This window comes from Mirounga leonina, unplaced genomic scaffold (assembly GCF_011800145.1).
Source record: "Mirounga leonina isolate KUSES-001 unplaced genomic scaffold, KU_Mleo_1.0 Mir_94, whole genome shotgun sequence".
In the NCBI taxonomy this organism is placed as follows: Eukaryota; Metazoa; Chordata; class Mammalia; order Carnivora; family Phocidae; genus Mirounga; species Mirounga leonina.
In genome coordinates, this window is record NW_023270855.1 from 56,326,565 (window position 1) to 56,348,919 (window position 22,355).

Here is a 22,355-nt window from a genome sequence, read left to right on the forward strand (position 1 = left end):
TGTTTTTTTAATAAACACTTTATTTTAGAATACTTCTAGAGTTTCAGAAATGCTGCACAGTCTGGAGCCCCAGGCCCCGCCGCCACAGGCGTTGTTTCCATCTTGCGTGGGCAGAGCACACACGTCACAACCAGGGTGAGGAGACCTTTAATGACAGCACTTAAGAACAGCGGTGGCCCCTCAGGAAGCTCCCCGCTGCCCGCAGCTGTCCTTGTCTTTGCCCACCCGTGGCTTCACCTCCCCCCGGAGTGCCTGACCGGCTCGAGCGTGGATGCTGGGAGGTGAGGAGCTGCTCTCCCAGGCCAGGGGATGGTGGGCTGTGGTCGTCACGCTGGGGGCGGGGGCGGGGGTGGAGGGTCTCCGGGCCAGGAGCGGGGCGCGGGTGCTACTCGGCCCCCCCACGGTGCGCAGGCTGCCCTCATGACCGAGGACCATCCGGCCCAGCGTCCATGGCCAAGACCGTCCCCGGGCCACTGGTCGCCCCAACCCTGTCTTAATGCTACCCCAGGAGCGCCTGGCAGAGCCCAGGCCTCTCCTCCATCCTGCCCCACCTCACACATGCACACGGCAGCAGGGCTGGGCCACTCAGCAGGGAGGTGGGTCTGGTCAAGGGGCCCCGGAGCTGCGAGCTGGGGACGTAAGCTGGCCCACCCACACCAGCCTGGTGCAGGCCGGGCGGCACACGGAGCACATCCGGCCCCTTCACCACCCCTGACGGACATCACTAATTCATCACTGACTGCCAGGGCGACCTTCGTATCTTGCATGTATCTAAGCAGTTGGTACCCGGTGATTCCTGGCCCACTCCACTGTCCTGCGCACAGGGCAGGCCCCTGGGCACAGGGCTGAGTCTGGGGCACACCCAGGAGGCATTTCGGCCCTAGCCTGCCGCTTGGTCACAGGCTGGGTAAAGCACTGCCCTGTCGTCCCAGCGTGGCTGTGTGTCCACGCACCATCCGGCTCTACGCAACAGTGTCTGTGTCCGTTTGGGGGTACTGAGGCTTGCTGAAGCCACATCTTCAAGCCTAGAAAGTGCTGCTCAGGGTTAGATTCTCCGGCTGGGAGAATCCCACCTCCCAGGTCACCACCCACTGTCCCAGCCTCAGTTTCTCCACCTGCTCCCAGGAGAGTCCGAATTCCTCCATCTCCTTGGCAGTCCCAACAGGGTGTGGACCCCAAGGGAGACAGCTGCACCAGGAGGGGAAACAAAGTGACTTTCCGGGTGCATGTTTAAGCCAGGAGCCCTGGTCTGGAGGGAGGAGGGCTGGGCCCAGACACCCCCAGACCAAGGGGTCAGGGAGGCATTGGGGCTAGGGGTCCCCCAAAGTCACACGGAAGGCTTCCCAGAGATGGGCGCGGGAGCCGGACTGGGCTAGGCAGCAGGGCTGCTGGGCAGAGGACAAGGCAGCAGGTGCTCCCGGGGCAGGGGCCCCGCGGGGTGACTGCAAGCGCAGCAGCTGGACTCTTCCCAGGACCCTGGGGAGCTGCAGAGGGTGGATGATCTGGATGGGGCTGTGAGCTGGGCGTCAGGGGGACCCTTCAGGCCGACTGGAGGCACCGCAGCCACCCAGCCGCCCCTTGGTCCCCACCCTGGCCCAGGGCCCACCCAGTGCCTTAAGCTGCCCCCAACCCCCACCCCATCCTTTTCCTGCCCTTGGCTGTGGAGGCTAAGAATAGATCCTCCCTGCCTGGCCCCCACCGGAAACCAGCCCTGGGGGGCGCATCCTGAGCCTGGCCTCTGTTCCCACCATCTGGCCTCCCTAGCCTCCCTAGCTGACTGGGGCGGGGTTGGGGAGGGAGGCCCGGAGGTGGTGGAAGCCAGAGCTGTGTGCAAATCCCACCCACACGTGGCCTTGGATGCCTCATTTCCTCCCTCTGGACCTCCGATTCCCCTTCTTCTTTTTTTTTTTTTTTTAAGATTTTATGTTTTTAAGTTACATCCACACCTAATGTGGGGCTGGAAGTCACAACCCTGAGATCAAGAGTCGTGTGCTCTACCGACTGAGCCGGCCAGGCGCCCCTCAGGCTCCCCATCTTCCCCCCCCCCCCCTTCCACTGCCTTGCAGAGTTGCGGTGCTGCCCAGACTCCGTGCAGGTCGAGTGCCCCTCTCTGACGCCTGCTGTGGCCGTTTCCCAGAAAGGACCCTGTCCTTGTTATCTCGGGCAGAGGAAGTGGGAAGGGAGCAGCGTCCCTCAAGTCCCCCCCGACATCTGTAGCCCCAGCTCCACATCCTCTTTCCACCACATCTGCCTTCCTTGCAATTCCCCAAAGCCTCACGCTCCCTCTCCTCCCCAAAGTTTTAAATGTAATTTCTGCCACAACCATATCTCTCTGACCCAGGGGACTCTTATTCATCCTACAAAGCCCCAGTTCTCATACCTTCTTCCCTCAGGATGCCTTCCTGGCTCACCTCTGGGCCGCCCTAAGCCCTGTCACTTCCTCTGGCCCCAGGCTGACCACAGGGGACTGGACTCTGTCCAGCTCTTTCTCCAGCGGGAAGGCATCTTCAAGGGCAGATCTGATGCAGAATTGTCCACCACATGGACCAGGACACAGAGTTGCTCTTGAAGAGGGTTGGGGGTAGCAGGACTGCTTGGGAGAGCACGGCTTTACAAAGGAGGGGGTCTTAGAGCCAGGACTCTGCCAGATGCATAAGAGTTGGGGAGACCCCTTAGCAAGGAGGAGAAGTTAGGGTTAACCACCAGATCCTCAGCGCCTCAGACAATGGAATAGGACAGGGGAGGGGCCGCCTGGAAGGACACAGGGTGTGTGCTAAGGCCCGGAGGCTGGAAGGATGGTAGGGTGGGGAGCCAGAAAAGGGGTATTAGGACACGCAGGATGGGGGGAGGGGGCAGAAGCACGTCCTCCTCACTCAGAGCCAGACCTCCTATGTCCTTCCCAGGCCCCCGGGGACTGGGTGGGGCAGGGTCAAGGCCAAACCAGCTAGTCCTGGCCCACTGCAGGCCCTAACTTAGGGCCAGTGAGGCCCAGGGTCACCCCTTCACTCCAAAATCCTGCCCTCCATGCGGCTTCAGAGGCTGAGCTCAGGCCTGTGGACCCTGTTCGCCCACCTGAGGCCCAACCTCACTTTCTTCCAGCGCAGTGCAGCCTCTGGGGGCTTTTGCTCCAGCCGCGCCCAGCCTGGTCACCCCCTGCTTTTGTGGCTGATGAGACCCTGGCCCAGAGCCCTGGGTCTGGGGGTCTTCAAGGATGCCAGCCCTGCCTGGGAGCCCTTTGCCAAGCCCCGCTCCCAGTTCCCTGGGCTCACCCTCACTCCCTCCCAGGGTGACTGGCCTGGGATTCCTTCTCCATCCGTCACAGGGGTTAGGGATGGAGGGGGATGGGGGACCGACCTCCTCACCCCCCTGCAGGGGGCTCTGTAGGGGCTTGCCTTCTCCAGCTCCACTGCCATCTTCAAGCCTTTGTCCTCACAGGACCCTCACCCTGGGACGCCAGATCCTCCACCACGGCCAGTGGACCTGCTCTGGGAAAGCCTGTCTCGGCAGGATGCCCACAAAGCTGCTCCCTGAGAGTGTTGGCGCCCCTCCCCTCTAAACAGACCTGCATTGATTGGGTACCTAATTGTGTGCCAGGCCCCAGCCCACCAGGTTCACCAGCTTGGAGCCCTGGGCCCCTTGGGTGGGGGTCTGGGCGCCTAGGGGGCTGATTCCGCCCGCGGGCTCCGTCCCGCCCCTGCCGGCCTTGGGTGCTGCCCAGATGGTGAATAATGCGGGGCCGGGAGGCGGGAGCGCAAACAGGGGGCCCGGCTCAGGCGGGTCCGGGGCCGAAGGCTCCCGAGTGGGCGGGCGCCGGCCACCCGCATCCCTGTCCCTGAGCCCAGGGGGACGCGCCCACCCCTCCCCCAGGCGGCTGCGCGAGTTCCCGGGAGGGCTGGGGGGTACCCACTGACCCCCATCAACCAGGCCGTGCCAGAGGGGCGTGGCCAGTGCAGGGGGCGGGGCCGGTAGAGACGGACGAGAGACAGAGAGACAAGGACAGGGCGCGGGCTGCGGAGCGGAGCCCCCGGCTTGGGCTATTTTTAGCCCCCTCGGACCCCCCCTTCCGGGCCGCGAAGGCTCGTCGCCCCTCCTCCAGCCCCAGAGCACCTCGCGCACCCCAGCGTCCAGAGCTGCCGTGCCCTCCGTCTGTTCCCTCTGAGGACGTGGCAGCGCCGGGGTCCTCTGGGCGGCCCGCCCCTGGCCGTGACTCGGTTTCCCCGGGGGCCCCGGGAGGCCGGACCGCCCCACTCCCCGCTCCGCCCTCCCAGGCCTGGGCCCGGCGCCCGCCCGCGGGGCTCCGTGACAGGGGCGGCCCCAGCGCGTCCCACCGATCATCGTGTCCAGGTGAGGCTGGGCCCCCAGGTTAGGGGCGGGGCGTGAGAGCGGGCAGGGTGTGTCCCGCGGTGGCCCGCCCTGCTGTGGGTGTGTCCCCCTGGGCCGGTCCCGCGGCCCGGTGCTGGGTGTCCCGGGTGTCGTCGTCGAGAGCGGGTCTGTGTCCGCAGGGGGCGGTTGCGCCCCCCGCTGTCCGCCCTGGGCCCGTCCCAGTGTGGCTGAGGACGTGCTGCGTGTGCGGTTCCCTGGCTGGGCGCTGGGCTGCTCGGCTTTGATGTGGCAGGAAGGGTGCGAGGCGCTGGGTGTGGTCGTGAGCAAGTGTATGCGTGCACATGCAATGGTGGGTCTCAGCACAAGTCCGGACGATCTAACTCGCTGTCCCTCCGAAACCACGGCCAAGGGCTCCGGGGCCTGTCCCTCACCCCACACCCGCCCTCCTGTGCAGCCCCCCTGCCAGCCGAGTGGTGAGCCCTGAGGGCACCCATTGTACGGATAGGGAAACGGAGGCTCACAGGGGTCCCCTGAGTCAGGGCCGAGGCGGGGCTCAGACCTGGTTGGGCTGACTGTGGAGGCCCCACTCTGCACCCTCTGAGGTGGCGGCCGGGTCGGTGTCACAAACAGGAAAAGTTCCCGGAAATTAAGCCTTGTGGGCTGGTGAGGGGAGGCAGAGGCAGGCCTGGGGACTGACAGGGGCCCTGCCCCTAGGTGTGTGTCTCCGCGGGCGTCTGTGGGCCTCCGCCGTGGGCCTGCGAGGAAGCATCAGGCTGGCCTGGCCCCTGCAGCTTCGTGCCAAAGGGCGGCGGCGGTCACTTGGCCAGCGTTCACAGGACTCAGCAGATGTGCTGGGGGCCGCCGCGGGGCTGCCCCCCATGCACACGGCCAGCCAGGAGATAAGCCCAGAGCGCGCCAGGAGCCGGGGGCGCCGCGGAGGCAGAGGCTCAGTGGGAGCAGGTCAGGCCTGGGGAGGCCAGCCAGAATGCCAGCAGGCGACTTAGTGTCCCCGTTGTCTGCATTTCGCAGAGTGGGCACACTGAGGCTTGGCGGTGGCAGATCAGGGGCTCCAGTCCGAGTTTGTGGGAGCTCAGCGTCGCCCCTGCGGGGAGTCTGGGTGGGCCTGGAGACAGGCGGCCTCGCAAGCCAGGGGATGGAGTGTTGAGCGGGAGACGGACGTGTTGAGAGATGGCTGGCTCCCCAGAGCGGGAGGAGGAGAGCGGGGCCAGTGGTGACCAACAGGCAGAGGAGGGGCCTGGCACTTGGGAACCAGAGATCACATTCCACGGGGTGGGGCTGGGCTTGGGAGGGCTCGGACTGGAGGGTGTCTGTGCCTCTGAGGCAGGATGGAACCCCCCATGGCCCAGCCTCACCCAGGAGGGCTGATGAGAACTGAGTGTCACACATCCTCCAGGAAGGAGCCAGGAGCTGAGACCCAGGTTCTGGATCCCAGGACTCAGCCACATTCCCATCAAAGTTCTGGAACCTCGGCTCCTTGGAATTCTGGACTCGAGGCCTCCTGGGTTCCAGAACCAGGAGCTCATTGGAAGGACCAGAGCCCTGGTCCTTCAAAGCCCAAACCTCCCTGCTCTTGGGCCATGGAAGCCTGGGTTTGTCCAGCAAATCTGGGGTGGGATTCTGGGACCCGTGCCTCCCATGAGGCACAGAGAGGGAGATGGATTCCCCCTGAGGGCCACACAGGGCTGATTCTGGACCTCACGCTATGTTGACAGTCCCCTGCAGGGTGAGGGCCCTGCCATCCCTCCCAGCCAATTTGGGAGGGGATAGGAGGCCTTGCCAGGGGCCCCTACAGGCCTAGCCCGTGTGCCAGGGAACTTGAGACGACCGCTATCACCTGAACCTGGGGTGGGGTGTGGGTGGGACTGGAAACTACGGGCGTGGCCAGAGGGAGTCATGCAAGTTTCCAGCCTCCCCTGGAGCCAAGGGCTCTGGGTCACAGGTTTGTTCCCAGACAGGGGAGGCATGAGGCGGGCTCAGAGTGTGTGACCCTCGGCGAATGAGAAGTGCATGAGCTCCCACACAGGGTTGGGGCCGTGAGCCCTAGGAGGAGCTGGTGGTCACTCCAGGCTGAGGTCGGGGCAGTGGCCCAAGCACAGCCCAAGTCCCCAGGAAGTTTCAGAAACAGTGCATACCAGCTCTCGAGGGAGAGGGTGCCCGGGCCTAGAGGAATCCAAATGCAGGCCAAATCTGTGATGGCACAGAGCATGCCACTGCTCTGCGGTGGAGGGTAAGATAGAGGTCACCGTGGACCCCACGCAGCTGCCCGCCTCTCTCCGGGCCTCGTTTTCTCACTCCAGGCCCCACCCCGCCCAAGGGGCAGTGGCTTTGGCTCTCGGCCTGGGAGCACAGCTCAGTGCAGTTGTCAGGGGCTGGATAATTTATGAGGAGCGATAAGGAGCCGCTGAGCAGAGGGGCCAGGCCAAGCATCGGTTAGCAAGATGGGGAGCGAGGGCCAGCGTGATGGGAGCGCCCACAGAGGGCTAAGCCCTGTACTCAGCTTAGCTCATTCCCATCATCCGCCCCATTTTACAGAAAGGAAACTGGAGCTCACAGCAGGGCCAGTGAGAGGGTTCGTGGCAAGGCCCGGATTCAAATCTGACCAGACCCGCTTTTTAGAAAATTCTGTCCCTTGGAGAAAATTCCAGTGATGGCGACCCTCCACACCCACGGCCCCCATCCTCCCTCTGACTAGCAGGCCTACGAATCATTTACACACACTTACCCACAAGGCCTGGATTTGCATCTCAGATCAACTCAGGCCAGGATGCGGGACTTGGACCCCCTCTGCCAAATGGGGGCCGTAGTAGGAGCTTTCTGAGCTCTAAGTGCCTGGCACCTGCGTCCTGCCCACGCCCGCCCACCTGTGCCCGCTCGGCCCTCCCCCCGGGGCAGCCTCACTGGCCACACAGGGACACCTGCGGTGTGGACGCAGGGCAGGAGGCCAGGAACCCACCAGCTAGGCCCCAGCCCACCCCCTGATGGCCTCTCTGGTGTGTCCTTCTCGGGCACTGGGAGCTGTTCTCTGAATGGTCGCTCCTTTTATTTCTACGTGACATCCCCACAACTGGTCTATCTGTCCACACTCGCGGCAGCTGGGCCCCAGCATCTCCAGTGTCCTTCCACAGCCCCACAGGGTAACAGGTCTCTCTTGCTGCCATTTATAGCTCGTCCCAGGGGAATCTGTCACTCCAAATGAGCTGGGGTTTTTCTGTTGTTGTTCCCAGAATGGAACTGGACTTCTGGGTTTATTTCTCATTATAAAAACAATGCCATGAAAACGGGGGAGGGGGGGCGGGGAAGAATACACACGATCCCAACATGGGCAAGGCAGCATCTTCCAAAAAGGCTGAAGGTGTCGGGCCTCCCACGTCTATGTGGCGCAATCGTGACCCGGAGGCTGACCTTAGAGCCAGTGTGAGAGCCCGTGACCTCTGGCCGCCCGCCCGCCGCCCTCCTCACCTTGGACGTATCCCATCTCCCAGCGGCTGAAATCTGTCCTGGATTCTGCAGTCGGCCAAGGGCTCAGCTGGGTGACAAGCGGGGCCATGGAGCCCAGAGAGAAGAAATCATTTGCCTGGGATCACGCAGGGGGTGCCAGGACTGTGGTTCCAGCCCAGAGTTTCTTGGTTCTTCTCTGTGACCCAGAAAAGACCCTGGGTGTTCTCTGGGGGGCCATGGAGCAGACAGCGCAGGTCCTCACCCTTGTGGGTCACTGAGTCCAGGGCAGGACAGAGCTGGAGGCAGTAGAAGTAGTAATACTGAGTGCGGAGTGAGATGAGTCAGGACAGGCTTCTTCAAAGAGGGGATATTTGAACTGGGCCGTTGAAGATGGTGTAGGAGTTCGCCAGGCCCACTCCGATAAAAATACACAATGAATCACCAGCAGATCTTTTCTCTGCTCCCCCAGGTGTGCCTGAGCCAGCGCCAGTTCTCCCCACCTGCAGCCCCAGCCCGATGGGGTGGTGACCCTCCCCTCCCCGCTCCAGCGCCATGTGGCCCAACCGCACTTCCCTGGGGCCCTGTTTCCGGCCAACCAACATCACGCTGGAAGAGCGGCGCCTGATCGCCTCTCCCTGGTTTGCCGCCTCCTTCTGCCTGGTGGGCCTGGCGTCCAACCTGCTGGCCCTGAGCGTGCTGGCGGGTGCGCGGCAGGGCAGTTCACACGCCCGGTCCTCCTTCCTCACCTTCCTCTGCGGCCTGGTGCTCACCGACTTCATGGGGCTGCTGGTCACCGGCGTGATCGTGGTGTCCCAGCACGCCATCCTCTTCGACTGGCACGCGGTGGACCCCAGCTGCCGCCTCTGCCAGTTCATGGGCGTCATCATGGTCTTCTTCGGCCTCTGCCCGTTGTTGCTGGGGGCAGCCATGGCCTCGGAGCGCTACCTGGGCATCACCCGGCCTTTCTCGCGCCCCACGGTGGCCTCGCAGCGCCGGGCCTGGGCCACGGTGGGGCTGGTGTGGGCGTCGGCGCTGGCGCTGGGCCTGCTGCCCCTGTTGGGTGTGGGCCGTTACACAGTGCAGTACCCCGGCTCCTGGTGCTTCCTCACGCTCGGCGCCCAGCCCGGGGATGTGGCCTTCGGCCTGCTGTTCACGCTCCTCGGCAGCTTCTCGGTCGGGCTGTCCTTCCTGCTCAACACTATCAGCGTGGCCACTCTCTGCCACGTCTACCATGGGCAGGAGGCCGCCCAGCAACGCCCGCGGGACTGCGAGGTCGAGATGATGGCTCAGCTCATGGGCATCATGGTGGTGGCCAGCTTCTGCTGGATGCCGCTGCTGGTGAGTGGCAGGTGGGGGCTCTGCTCGGGGCTCCTGCCACCCTTGGTGACTGGGCTCCAGCTCATCCACAGTGGGTTTATTTATTTATTTTTAAAGATTTTACTTATTTGAAAGAGAGAGAGCGCAAGCAGGGGGAGGGGGAGAGGGAGAGGGAGAAGCAGACTCCCCGCTGAGCAGGGAGCCCGACGCGGGGCTCGATCCCAGGACCCTGAGATCATGACCTGAACCGAAGGCAGACGCTTAACCGACTGAGCCTCCCAGGCGCCCCTCCACAAGGGATTTAAACCCTCAGGTTCTCCTCTACCCAAGAAAACATGGGCACAGACCCGTGTTCGAATGTCCTTCCTTGAGGAGCTCGTGAACAAGACACAGATGACCTCCAAACTGGGCGGCAGGGCTGGGATGCCCGGGGAGGGACTCCAAGGTTCTATCGGGTATCGGAGAAAGTCTTCCAGAGAAGGGGCATTGGGGCTGGGGTTTTGAAGGATACACAGGAGTTTACCTATGAAACAAAACCAAGGAAGGCATTCTAGGTAGTATCACTGAATCATCAAACATTTCCTGAGTCTACTTTGTGCCTAGTTCTAGGCCGAAACCCACTCTGCCCAGATTTTCCGAGTCAGGAGAGCTTGGCTGAAGTCCTTCCACTGATTAGTGTAGTTAGCCATTTGGGGTGGCTATTTTTCCATTTCTGATTCGATCAGGACACGTCTGGAGTCTGAAGTCAGACACTCGGTTTCCAGCCCATGTCCAACAAGGACTTTGCTGCATGACTCTGGCTCTGGGCTCCCCTCCTCCAGCCTTGGTGTCTGATCATGGGGATTAAAAAGGTGTCTGCCCTTCCGAGTGATGGTGAACTCATTAATCATCTGCTCCTTCCACAAACATTTCATGAGTGACCCCTATGTTCCAGGCTCTGGTCTAGACACTGAGGACGCAGCAGAGAACAGAAGTGACAGAGATCCTTCCAGGAGCTCTTGCCAGTGGGGAAGGCAGACCATAAATATAGCCTATGGATGCAGGAAGCGGTAATTAGTAGGAAGTGAAAAGAACTAGAACAAAAACCAGATCTGCAGGGGTGGCAGGTGGGTTCAGTTGGAGGAGCATGCGACTCTTCAGCTCGGGGTTATGAGTTCGAGCCCCCCGTTGGGTGTAGAAATGACTTAAAAATAAAATCTTAAAAAAAAAAAAACCCCTGCAAAAAGAGAGATCAAAAATTTGTTGTTTTGCTTTTGCTCTGGGTTTTTTGTTTTGCTAAGAATTTTTTACAAACGTTAAGTGGTCAGAGAGAAAGTGCAAAGAAGCATCATATTTTGATATTTTGTGACACGTGACAAGGACATGGAATTCAGATTTCCACATCCAGAAATAAAGTCCTGTTAGAACACAGCCACACCCATGTGCTTCCTTGTCGCTTTGAGACTGCACGGCCCTTGAAGAAAAAGTGTACCACCAAAGGGGCCCCAAGAGTCATTTCACGATTCAGGGAGATTCTACCTTGGATGCCTTCCTGGGTTTTATCTAGCAGTGAAACTCCTACCCATGCTTCAGAGCCCCAGCTCCAATGGTTCAGAGCAGAACAGGGCCCATTCTGGGCGTCCTAAGAGACTGGGGCAGATCATGGTCAGGGACTTCTCGGTGAAGGTGACATTTGAGCAAAGACATGGTGGAGGTGAGGAAGTGAACTGTGTGTGGAGATCTGGGGGTGGGAGCATTCCAGGAAGAGGGCACAGCACATGCAAAGGCCCTGGGGCAGGACCCTGCCTGGCATATTGGAAGATCAATGAGGAGGAGCAGAGTAGGTGAGGGAGAGAGAGGGAGGAGGGGAGGGTGGGGAGGGGATAGGTCGTGCGGGGCCTAGGGGACCGCAGGGAGGATGTGGGCTTTTCCACCCAGGAAGTGGGAGCCCTGGAGGACTGTGGGCAGAGGAGGGTGGGACCTGACTCAGGTGCTGCCCAATAAATATTAAGAGTAATAATAATAGGGGTGCCTGGGTGGCTCAGTCGGTTGAGCGTCTGCCTTCGGCTCAGGTCATGATCCCAGGGTCCTGGGATCGAGCCCGCATCGGGCTTCCTGCTCCTCGGGGAGCCTGCTTCTCCCTCTCCCTCTGCCTGCCGCTCCCCCTGCTTGTGCTCTCTCTGTCAATATAAATAAATAAAAGTCTTAAAAAAAAAAAAGAGTAATAATAATAATAAGTGAATATGTAAATACCCTCAGATCCATGAGAACAGGCCTGGGAAGGGCACCCCAAGGACAGGACAAGAGCACATTTGCCAGCCAGAAGCAGCATTCTGTGGCTGTGGCCCCCGTGGGAACCCATCGGTGCCAGCAGCTGGGACCCACCCCAGGAACCGGCTCCTTCCCTCCCCTGGAGATGCACACGCCTGTCACCTCACAAGGACCCTGACCTCCAGCAGACTCGTCCATGCTGCTGCACATCGCTCTCCTCCCTGCCCCCCAGGGACGCCCAGAATGGGCTCTGTCCTGCTCTGAACCATTGGAGCTGGGGCTTTGAAGCATGAATAGGAGTTTACTCACCAAGCATAAGGGAGAAGGCGTCCCCTCCCTTAGGTAGAAGCGCTGAATCACTAAAAAAAACCCTGAGTCCCCTTTGTGGGCAAACTTTTCCATAAAGGGCCATATGGTAAATATTTTTATTTTATTTATTTTTTTTTTAAAGATTTTTATTTATTTATTTGACAGAGAGCGAGAGAGCGAGAGCAGGAACACAAGCAGGGGGAGTGGGAGAGGGAGAAGCAGGCTTCCCGCCGAGCAGGGAGCCCGACGCGGGGCTCGATCCCAGGACCCCGGGATCATGACCTGAGCCGAAGGCGGACGCTTAACGACTGAGCCACCCAGGCGTCCCCACACTCAAGTACTTTTTTTTTTTTTTTAAGATTTTTATTTATTTGTCAGAGAGAGAGCGGGCACAAGCAGGGGGAGCAGCAGAGGGAGAGGGAGTAGCAGACTTCCCGCTGAGCAGGGAGCCTGATGCGGGGCCTGACCCCAGGACCCTGGGATCATGACCTGAGCCGAAGGCAGACGCTGAACGACTGAGCCACCCAGGCACCCCTAAAAAGATCTTATTTTTAACTAATCTCTACGCCCAACGTGGGGTTTGAACTCACAACCCCAAGATCAAGAATTGCACAGTCCACCGACTAAGCCAGCCAGGTGCCCCAACATGAATATAATTTCACCATAATAATTTATTTTAATATAATACTTTAACACAATATGAATTATAATTATACTTGACAATATAAAATTTAATTATAGTTATAAAATATACATTATAACTATCACATTGTTATTGTATTATAATTCATATTTAATTATATAAATTATATAGTTATAATGGTAATATTATATAATTTTTAATATATAGCTCCAGTATATTACAATAATGATAATTAACAATATATTAATTGTTAAATAATTAATTTCTTACATAATATTTGTAAATAACATATGACATATGCCATACTAAACATAAATTTCAAAAGTAATAAAAATAATGAATAATTCAATATACAAATGTAATACAGAATTATTTAATATAAAACCATGTCATAAAATTATATAAAATATAAGTTTTAATATAATATAAAATTATTTAAAATAAAACATATAGGGCGCCTGGGTGGCTCAATCGGTTGACTATCTGCCTTCGGCTCAGGTCACGATCCTGGGATCCTGGGATCGAGTCCCGCATCGGGCTCCCTGCTCTGAGGGGACCCTGCCTCTCCCTCTGCCTCTCTCTCTCTCTCTCATGAATAAATAAATAAAATCTTTAAAAAAAAAATAAAACATAGAATATAAAAATTAAATATTTAGTGTGCAATTGAATAGTATAGTTTTTTTTTTAAGAGTTTATTTATTTATTATTTGAGAGAGAGAATGAGAGAGAGAGAGAGAGCATGAGAGGGGTAGTCAGAGGGAGAAGCAGACTCCCTGCCGAGCAGGGAGCCCGATGCGGGACTCGATCCCGGGACTCCAGGATCATGACCTGAGCCGAAGGCAGTCGCTTAACCGACTGAGCCACCCAGGCGCCCCTGAATAGTATATAGTTTTATATTGTAAAATGTTTATAAATGGTAACGTGTTTAAGAGGATAATAACGCGGGCAGTGACTCACCTGCCCACACCTGTGAGTCTTCTTTCCCACCGTGTTTACCTGCCCCCAGGACATGGGCAGGAAAACTGCGCTATTTTCCAGCCACATCAACAGAAGCTCAGAGAGGTTGGGCAGCCCTCCCCAGGTCACACAGCAAGGCAGTGAGAGAAGTCCCCCCAATCTCGGCGGTGGGGGGGGTGTCTCGCAGGGGCTGCGGGGGCCCCGGCTAACTGCTCTGACCCCCGGCAGGTCTTCATCGCTCAAACGGTGCTGCGCAGCCCTCCCACCATGAGCCCCACGGGGCAGCTGTCCCGAGCCACCGAGCAGCAGCTGCTCATTTACCTGCGTGTGGCCACCTGGAACCAGATCCTCGACCCCTGGGTGTACATCCTGTTCCGCAGGGCCGTGATCCGGCGCCTCCACCCTCGCCTCAGCGCCAGGCCCAGGTCGCTGTCCCTGCAGCCACAGCTCACCCAGAGACGCACAGTGCAGTAGAGCCCAAGGGGGCGGCCGCACGGAAACTGCCCCCCAGCCGGCGCGTCCCTCCTGAGATCTCCCTCCTCCTTGACGGTCACAGCTGCCTGTTATGGGGTTCCAGGAGCTGGGAGTATCAGAAGGACCAAGCTTTTGAACGGCAGGATCGTGGGCTGTCCTCCATCAGCGTTGGGGACTCCCCAACTCTTCCCCATCCCCCTGCCCACCCCAGGAAGGGTGGGCAGGCATGTTGGGGGGGGTGTGAGGAAACGAGACTTGCAAACCTCCCCTTCCAGAAATCCTCTGGGAATGGGGGACTCCGAACCCTGACTTTGACCTGCTTCCTGGGGTACAGTTGATCCCCTTGGACACCCCAACCCGAGAAGCCTCTGCTTAGGAAATACTGAATGTGCACAGTCAACACACCCCCTCTCTTGCCAAAATATATCTTGGCCCCCCAGCCTTACTTTCGTTTGGGTCTGGGAGTCATCAGTCTTTAAAGTTGGCGCATCAGATCGCTGTTCCACCGTGTGCCCACGGCCAGCAGCTGGAGCAGAGCTGGGGGGGCGGGGGGCGGGGCAGAGGGGGGACCTGTTTTTTTTTTTTAAGATTTTATTGATTTATTTGACAGAGAGGGAGGCGGCGAGAGAGGGAACACAAGCAGGGGGAGTGGGAGAGGGAGAAGCAGGCTTCCCGCCGAGCAGGGAGCCCGATGCGGGGCTCGATCCCAGGACCCCGGGATCATGACCTGAGCTGAAGGCAGACGCCCAATGACTGAGCCACCCAGGCACCCCTGGGGGTACCTGTTTTTTTCACTCAACGCTTCAGACTCCAGCGCCTTGAGCAAACAGCACCTGGCCCATAGTAGGTGCTCAATAAACATCAGTTGAAGGAACAGGTGATTGAGCCTTTGCAGGGCGCCTATATCACTTAGTAAAGGGCTTGGCACACAGCAGCCACTTAGGAAGCATCCAGTGTGGTCATCTGTGCCCCCTAAACTCTCATGCCTGCCCCTTCCTCTGCCTTCCCATGAACTCCCCCAAAAATGACACACCCAGCTGCAAGGAGAGGTGCCTTTATTCCCCATGAGCCCTCGAGGTACATGAGGACAAGATTGCCTCCTGCCCCCCATTTCTCCACCTCCTGCCCACATGCCCCCTCCACACACACACCCAGCTTTCCACTCCACAGACCTAGGATCTGCTTACACCTCCCAGAGCCAGGCCCAAGTGAAACTAAAGCCCCTGTTTCCACTCTCCCTACTCCCCCCACCCCTACCTGCTGGGGGAATGAGGTCACCTGCTGCTTCCAGGGGACCCAGGCTGGGAGGGGCCAGAGACAGGATGGGGGGATCTTGGAAGCCAAAACTGTGTCACCCTCAAGCTACAGCTCCCCTTGGTGGGGGAGGGGCTCTGACCCCCAAGGAGCAGGCCCTGACTCCTTGAGCGTGTGGGAGGGGACAGGCCTCTGGGCTAGGGATTCAGGGGTCTGGGAATGCAGGAGGACTGCCCTGGGGGCAGAACTAGAGATGACAGATATGGTGGGTGGGGTGGACTTCCGGGGTCCTAGCTGGGGCTTGGGGAAGAGGACCGGTTTCTGGGGGGCTGACGGGATCTGTGGCTGTGGGGCCAGGTGGGAAGTTGGTGAGCTTCGGCCCAGGCCAGTGTTGGCCTGCGTTCCATGTACCAGATCATGGGGCTGGGGCTGCGGCTGAGAGACTGTGCTAGGGCCCAGAGTCGGAGCTCTGCGTGGTGGGCCTAGGGGCTGATGTTGGGCTGGGCGAGTGAGATCAGCCTCGGTTCTAGAGTCAAGGCGAGGGGTCTGTAGGTGGAGCCCATTTCTAGAGCTGAGCTGGATCTTTGAGCTGGTCTGGGTTCTGGAGCTGGACTGGGTTCCAGAATAAGGTTGGGTTCTGGAACTAAGGTAAGTTCCAGAGCTGGGCTGAGTTCTTGAACTGCTCTGGGTTCCAGACTTGGGCTGGATCTCAGGGCTGAGCTGAATCCGAGAGCTGGGCTGGGTTCTGGAGCTGAGCTGGGCTCCAGAGCTGGGCTGAATTCTTGCACTGGGCTGGGTCTCTGAGGTGGGCTGGGCTCCAGAGTTGAGCTGCGTTCCAGAACTGATCAGGGTTCTGGAGCTGGGTTGGGTTTCAGAGCTGAGCTGCATCTCAGAGCTGAGGCAGGTCTCAGAAGTAAACTGGGTTCTCGAGCTTAGCTGGGCTCCAGAGCTGGGTTGAATTCTTACACTGCTCTGGATCCCAGAGCTGGGCAGGGTCTTGGAGCTGAGCTGGGTTCCAGAACTAGTCTGGGTTCTGGAGCTGGGTTGAGTTCCAGTAAGAGGCTGGATTCTAGAGCTGAGGTGAGTTCCAGAGCTGGGCTGCATTCTTGAACTAGGCTGGCTTCCAGAGATGGGCTGTGTCTCAGAGCTGAACTGAATCCTGCGACTGAGCTGGGTCTCAGAGTTGAGCCAGGTCTCAGGGCTAGACCGAGTTCTGGAGCTAAGGTGGGCTCTAGAGCTGGGTTGAATTCTTACACTGCTCTGGGTCCCAGAGCTGGGCTGAGTCTTGGAGCTGAGCTGGGTTCCAGAAGTGGTCTGGGTTTTAGAGCTGGACTGGGTTCCAGAAACAGGCTGGGTTCTGGAACTAAGGTAAGTTTCAGAGCTGGGCTGAGTTCTTGAACTGCTCTGAGTTCCAGGCTTGGGCTGGGTCACAGGGCTGAGCTGAATCCTGGAGGTGGGCTGAATGCTTGCACTGGGCTCAGTCTCTGAGGTGGGCTGGGTCTCAGGTCTGAGCTGCGTTCCAGAACTGATCAGGGTTCTAGAGCCGGGTTGGGTTTCAGAAACAGGCTGGGTTTTAGAATCACTCTGGGTTTCCAAGTTGGGCTGTGTCTCAGGGCTGGAGTGAATCGTGGAGCTGGGCTGGGTTCCAGAGATGGAGTGAATTCTCGAACTTATCTGGGCTCCAGAGCTTGGCTGAGTTCCAGAGCTGGTCTGCTTCCCAAAGTCCGGCTGAATACCAGAGCTGCCTTGGGCTGTGGCTTGGAGCTGGTATCTAGAACTTGGTAGGGTTTCCGAGATGAGCTGAGTTCCAGAAGTTGACTGAGCTCCTGGACAAGTCTGGGTCCTGGAGCTGGGCCTGCTTTCAGAGCTAGACAGATTTGCGGAGATTACGTCTGTTGCTGCATTGGTCTGGGTCCCAAGGCTAGACTGGATTCCAGAGTTTAGCTGGGTTCTTGAACTCAGTGGGGTCTCAGCAACTGACTGTGTTTGGGAGCTGGATGGGATTTCAGACCCAGTCTGTGCTTCAGAATTGAGCTGAGTTCTGCAGCTGGGTGGAGTGCCTGAGCTGGACCGAGCTCTGGAAATTGCCCAGGTCTTAAAATTGTTCTGGGTCCCAGAGTTAGATGGCATTCTAGAGCTGGTCTGTGTTCTGCAGTGAGAGCGGGGCTCGGCATCAGGCTTAGCTCTGGAGGCAGGCCTTGCCTCAGAAATGGATGGGGTTCCAGAGCTTGTCTGAATTCTGGAGATGGGCCTGGTTGTAGCACCAGGGTGGGGTCTAGAACTGGACTCAGTCTCTGAGCTGGACTCATCACTGGAACCGGACCAGGCCCCAGGATGGGGGTGGGTACTTGAGTGCAGTTGGGTTTTAGAGCAGGGCTGGGATCTGGGTCTGGACTGAGCTGCAGCATGCATCTGGGCTCGTGAGCAGGGTTGGGTTTGGGAGCCATCTTCCAGTCCTGAACTGGTGTGGCTACTGTTGCTGGACTGTTTCTGGAGTCTGAGCTGGGCTCCAGAATTAATGGGAGTTCCTGAGCTAGACTGGGTGTCTAGGTATGGCTGAGTCATGGGGTTGTCTTGAGTTCCAACATCAGACTGAGTTTTATGGAAGGGCTTGGTCATAGATCTGGGCTGGCTTCCAGAACTGGGACTGATCTCAGAGCTGGGCTGTGTCTTAAAACTTATCTGGGATCCAGACCTTAACTTGATTTCGGAGCTTGGTTTAGCTTCAGAGCTGTCTTGGGTTCTAGGAAAGGTCTGGGTTTTGGAGCTGGGTTGGGTCTCAGAACTAAATTGCATTCTAGCAATGAACTTTGTCTCAGGGTTGGCCTGGGGTCTAGAACAGGGCTTGGTCTCAGAGCTAGGCTTAGTCTCAGAACTGAGCTTGGTTCTAGAGCAAGACTTGACCTCAGAGCTGGGCTTGGTCTCAGAACTGGTAGGGGTTCTAAAGGTGAACTTGGTCTCAGAGCTGGCCTGGGGTCTGGAGGGGGGCTGAGGTTTTGAGCTGGATTGGGTCTCAAAAGTGGATTGGGTTCCAGAGATAAACTCAGCCTCAGAGCTAGCCTGGAGTCTAGAGTAGGGCTTGGCCTCAGAGCTGGGATTGGTCTTGAAATTGGTAGGGGTTCTGGAGGTAAACTCGGTCCCAGAGCTGGCCTGGGCTCTAGAGCGAGGATGGGTCTCAGACCTGGGCTGGGCTCTGGTGCAGAGGTGGGCTTCGGGAACTGGCCAGGAGGGCTGGGGCAGGGGGCTGGGCTCTGGGCTGGGGCTGCGCTCGGCCCCAGGGCAGACTAGCCACAGGCCTCCCTGGCCTCGCCTATGGCGGCCCACACCTCCACCACAAACTCGTCCGGGAAGGCGAACTCGCCCAAGACGGAATCTAAACGGTGTGCAAACTCCTGGACGCTCAGCGTCTTCTTGGAGGTGTCCACCATGGTGGATGCTGCAGGCCAAGCAGGAGGGAAGGCTGGTGAGGGTGCTCCTTGGGCCGTGACTTCCTCCTGGGGCCTCTGACTCCTCCCTGTGGGCTGTCCTCCCCCCAGGGTCCACCCAGCTTACCCTGGCCCCTTACCCAGCTCTGGGTCCCGAATGCCCATGTAACTCTCCAGCAGGTCATCCACCCTCCGTGATGCTTCCTCCTCAAATTTGCTGGGCTGGGGCGGGGAACAGCAGAGGGTCAGAAGTCTGGGATCCCTCCAGCCCAGCCCCTCCGCAGGCCCCACCCCTGCGGTGAGAGCGGAGCGGAGAGTCAGCACTCTGTGCCAGCACTCCCATCCTGCCTTGCATGGAGGACCCATTTTGCGGGTAGGGGAGCCGGCTGGACAAAGGAGAGGGTCTTACCCAAGGTCCCACTGAGTCAGCTGAATGCTCCGTGTAAGAGCGCCTGAAGACTCCCTTCCCCTTCACTCACCACTTCCTCCACTGAGGCAGACCCCCCAGAACGAAGACGCAGGGTCTCCCTCCCACTGGTCACCTTCGGTTCCATGGGGCATTTGCTGCCCCTGCTCCTCTGGGCGATCATATCTGGAGGGGACAGAGCGGGGGAGGGGCATGTGTTCTGGGCGGATCCACATCTGCGTAAGCCTCAGAGGTTACCAGCTGAGCCTTTCTAGAATCTTCTTATCCTTCAAAGCCCCCTTATGTCCATGGGTGAATCTTCAGAGACCCAGCTTGAGAATCCCCCCGAATCACCCTCCTCTTTTTTATTTATTTTTATTTTTTAATGTTTTTTAAATAATCTACTCCCAGCATGGGGCTCGAATTCACGACCCTGAAACCAAGAGTCACGTGTTCCCGGACTGAGCAGGCCAGACGTCCCCGTCCCTCCTGCTTTGTTTTGTTTTGTTTTGTTTTTGAAGATTTTATTTATTTATTTGACAGAGAGAGACACAGCGAGAGAGGGAACACAAGCAGGGGGAGTGGGAGAGCGAGAAGCAGGCTTCCTGCCGAGCAGGGAACCCCATGTGGGGCTCGATCCCAGGACCCCGGGATCATGACCTGAGCCAAAGGCAGACGCTTAACGACTGAGCCAGCCAGACACCCTTGTCCCTCCTGTTTTTAAAATGACTCTCTCTAGAAGGGACTGCTTGAGATCCTCCTGTAGCCAGAGGGTCAATCTAGAAAAGACTTTGTCTAGAATTCAGTCCTAACGTTTGGGCATGGCTCTTGGAGTCCATTGCTCTGCTAAAGGGCAGATCTGGAACCCCACCCTGTCCCATTCTCCCTGGGACCTCCCTCCAGATGTCCCCGGGAGTTTCTAGAACCTCTTGCTGGAGAACAGCACTACTCAAAGGGCCAGTCCATAATTAAATAAGAGAGTGGTGCCGGAATGGAAAGCGACAGGCTGGTTCCTTCCTTGAGAAAGTCGTGCTGTAAAAAAACGACCTGCTGCTAAACAGGATGGTCTACATTCTAAAGCAGAGGTTCTCAACCCCGGGGCAGGGGTGGGTGATTTTGCCCCCAGGTGACATTGATGATATCTGGAGACAGTTTGGTTGTTACGACCTGATGGCTGCCATTGGCATCTGCTGGCTCAAAGCCAGGGGCGCTGCTCAGCATCCTATGGTGCACAGGATGGTCCGCACTGCAGAGATGAGTTGGCCCATATATCACTACTGCTGAGGTGGAGAAACCGTCCTCGAGAGCAAGTCCCTTGTCTCATGCACGGACAGGTCACAGACTTCTCTTTGAAAAGCACCATTCTCAGGGTGCCTGGGTGGCTCAGGAGGTGAAGCATCTGCCTTGGGCTCAGGTCATGATCTCAGGGTCCTGGGATCGAGTCCTGCATTGGGCTCCCTGCTCAGCGGGGAGTCTGCTTCTCCCTCTGCCACTCCCCACCCCTCGTTCTCTCTCTCTCTCAAATAAATGAAATGTTTTTTTTAAAGCACCATTCTAGAACTCACTTGGAAAAACATTCTCTAAAATCATAGCCTAAAAGCAGTACTTTAAAAGCTCCTAGCCAGGTTACAAAATAGGTCCAGACACCTCCTCATCCTATCCCCATCTTTCCAAACTCCCCTGCCCCCATCCCTGGATTGACTCTAACAATCTAGAAACTACCTACCCATTCCTGACACCGTGCCAGAAGCCCCCTGTCATGTCACCAGAGGCGTCTAGAACCTTCCATCCTGTCCCATTCCCCTCACCCCCCCATGCTCCCATCCTCCACTGTGTTCACTGGGCATCCAGAGAACCCGCTTCTGGAAGAGCTCCTCACCACCACCCCACCTGCCCCCTGGACCCCAGGTGGCCCTCACCGAAGGCTCTCTTGGGCTGCACCAGGCGCAGGGTGAAGGGCTGGGACTTGGGCAGCTCCCGAAGCATCTTGGCTACCTCGTAGTGGCGACAGCCCACGATGGAGTGGTCGTTGATGGCCTCAATGCTGTCGCCCACGCACACAGCCTGGATCCGGTTGATGATGCTGCCCTCCTTGATCCTCTGCAGGGACCCAGAGTCACTCACGAGGCCACCCCAGCCACCCTCCTCGGCTTCCCAGAGCCCAGGTTAACCAGACGGGGCAGTGGCTCATCCCAGGTCCCCGAGCACGCAGGTAGTCACCCGCCCTCCGGGGGCACCTTGATGAAGGCGTAGCCGGCCCCATTGTCCGTGATGGTCAGTCCCAGGGCATCTTCGGTCTTAGTGACCTCCACCTCCTTGGTCTCGCCGCGCACGTGAGCAAAGATAAAGTCCTCCAACCCTATCTGGCCGCCCAGGAGTTTCTGCATGTCCACTTTGTGGCTGTTTAGGGTACAGAATAAGATCTGTCCCAAGGGGAGGGGGAGCGCAGAATTAATGACAGCGCTCATCACCCTCTGTCTGTGCAGAACAACCAGGGTGATGGGTTCAGGAGCCTGAGAGGGAAACCGAGGCACAAGGAGGCATGAAACTGGCCTGGTTACCCAGCCACCAGGATCCCAGTCCACCAGAAAACGCGGGGCATGGGACCCTCAGAATGGGGTCGGGTACAAGAAGGAGTCTGAGACCCTCAGGATGGGGAGCAGGGAGCTGTGGGCAGGAAGAGACCCCTCCCTCACCCCTAAGACTTTCAGTTTTAACCCGTTGGTGCCCTGACATCCCAGACCAACTTGTTCAGTCGATTCTGAATCTGCTGGCGCCCCCTGGGGGCTACGAGTCGTACAGCCCAGCAGCCCAGGCCCTGACCCCGGCCCCCCCCCCCCCCCCCCGCCCCCGCCCCCCCCCCCCCCCCCCCCCCCCCCCCCCCCGGGCCTCGGACTTCGCACCTGGAAGGGGGCTGCCTGGAACCCCAGCCCCCAGCCGCGCCCAGGAACCACAGAGGCGCTTACCCGAGGGCTGGGATCCACTGTTATCTGGTTCAGCGCAGTGGGTTCCTGGACAAGCTAAGGATCCACTCACCCTAACCCGGGCTCCCCTTTTGCGCAGGGCCTGCGAAGAGGTTCTCTGGGGTATGGGCACCCCAGGATCTGATGGGTGTGTCTCTGAGATCTGGTGATCGGATCCCCTCCATCCGAGGAGGGGGGATCCGGGGCCCCCAGTCCCGGGTTCCAGGCTCCACCCCTATCCCGGGTCAGATGGGTGGGCCTCTGGCGCCGGGAGGGGTGGAGCGGGGGTTCGGGGGTCCTCACCTCTGTGGGCGCGATCCCGAAGGCCTCGGCGATCTTGGCGTAGAGCTCGCGGACGTTGGTAAAGCCCTCGATCTTGCCCGTGGGGCTGCCGTGCGCCAGCTGCGTGCGGAAGACCAGGCGCGGACGGGCGCGGGGCGCGGCTGGGGGCTCCGCGGGCGAGGGCGGGGGCGCGGACGGGCGCGGGGCCTCGGCACCCCGGGTCTCTTGGGCCGCGGCGCTCTCCATGGCAGGAGGAGCTGGGCCACCCCGGCCACCGCCACAGCCGTCGCCGC

At 58.6% G+C, this 22,355-nt stretch overlaps 2 protein-coding genes across 4 annotated transcripts; one reads left to right on the top strand and one right to left on the bottom strand.

Moving 5' to 3' along the window:
* The first annotated feature begins 147 nt into the window (after positions 1-147).
* Positions 148-14,290, top strand: TBXA2R (thromboxane A2 receptor). Of its 2 annotated transcripts, none has more exons than XM_034997495.1 (3): positions 148-281; positions 8,252-9,120; positions 13,487-14,290. In XM_034997495.1, the coding sequence occupies exons 2-3, from the start codon at positions 8,335-8,337 to the stop codon at positions 13,730-13,732; spliced, it is 1,032 nt and encodes a 343-aa protein (XP_034853386.1). In that variant the 5' UTR covers positions 148-281; positions 8,252-8,334; the 3' UTR covers positions 13,733-14,290. The 2 variants fall into 2 exon arrangements, with proteins under 2 accessions (XP_034853386.1, XP_034853385.1); XM_034997494.1 differs by lacking the exon at positions 148-281 and adding an exon at positions 3,787-4,344.
* Positions 14,291-14,474: 184 nt separating this feature from the next.
* Positions 14,475-22,308, bottom strand: GIPC3 (GIPC PDZ domain containing family member 3). Of its 2 annotated transcripts, XM_034997436.1 has the most exons (6): positions 22,084-22,308; positions 21,055-21,240; positions 20,737-20,917; positions 18,891-19,003; positions 18,552-18,633; positions 18,188-18,422 (listed from the first exon to the last, which is right to left on the bottom strand). In XM_034997436.1, the coding sequence occupies exons 1-6, from the start codon at positions 22,306-22,308 to the stop codon at positions 18,271-18,273; spliced, it is 939 nt and encodes a 312-aa protein (XP_034853327.1). In that variant the 3' UTR covers positions 18,188-18,270. The 2 variants fall into 2 exon arrangements, with proteins under 2 accessions (XP_034853326.1, XP_034853327.1); XM_034997435.1 differs by lacking the exon at positions 22,084-22,308 and having other exon boundaries at positions 14,475-18,422; positions 18,539-18,633; positions 21,055-21,424.
* Between the last annotated feature and the right edge of the window lie 47 nt (positions 22,309-22,355).

What these genes read in the sequence shown, in the direction of transcription:
- TBXA2R (XM_034997495.1), top strand. Translation starts at nt 8,335, where the DNA reads ATGTGGCCCAACCGCACTTCCCTGGGGCCCTGTTTCCGGCCAACCAAC. An exon ending in TCTGCTGGATGCCGCTGCTG is followed by an intron (nt 9,121 to 13,486) that starts GTGAGTGGCAGG and finishes GACCCCCGGCAG; the next exon opens with GTCTTCATCGCTCAAACGGT.
- GIPC3 (XM_034997435.1), bottom strand. Translation starts at nt 21,285, where the DNA reads ATGAGCGCTGTCATTAATTCTGCGCTCCCCCTCCCCTTGGGACAGATC. An exon ending in CCGGCTACGCCTTCATCAAG is followed by an intron (nt 20,918 to 21,054) that starts GTGCCCCCGGAG and finishes GGGTCCCTGCAG; the next exon opens with AGGATCAAGGAGGGCAGCAT. An exon ending in CTGCCTCAGTGGAGGAAGTG is followed by an intron (nt 18,634 to 18,890) that starts GTGAGTGAAGGG and finishes TCCCCGCCCCAG; the next exon opens with CCCAGCAAATTTGAGGAGGA.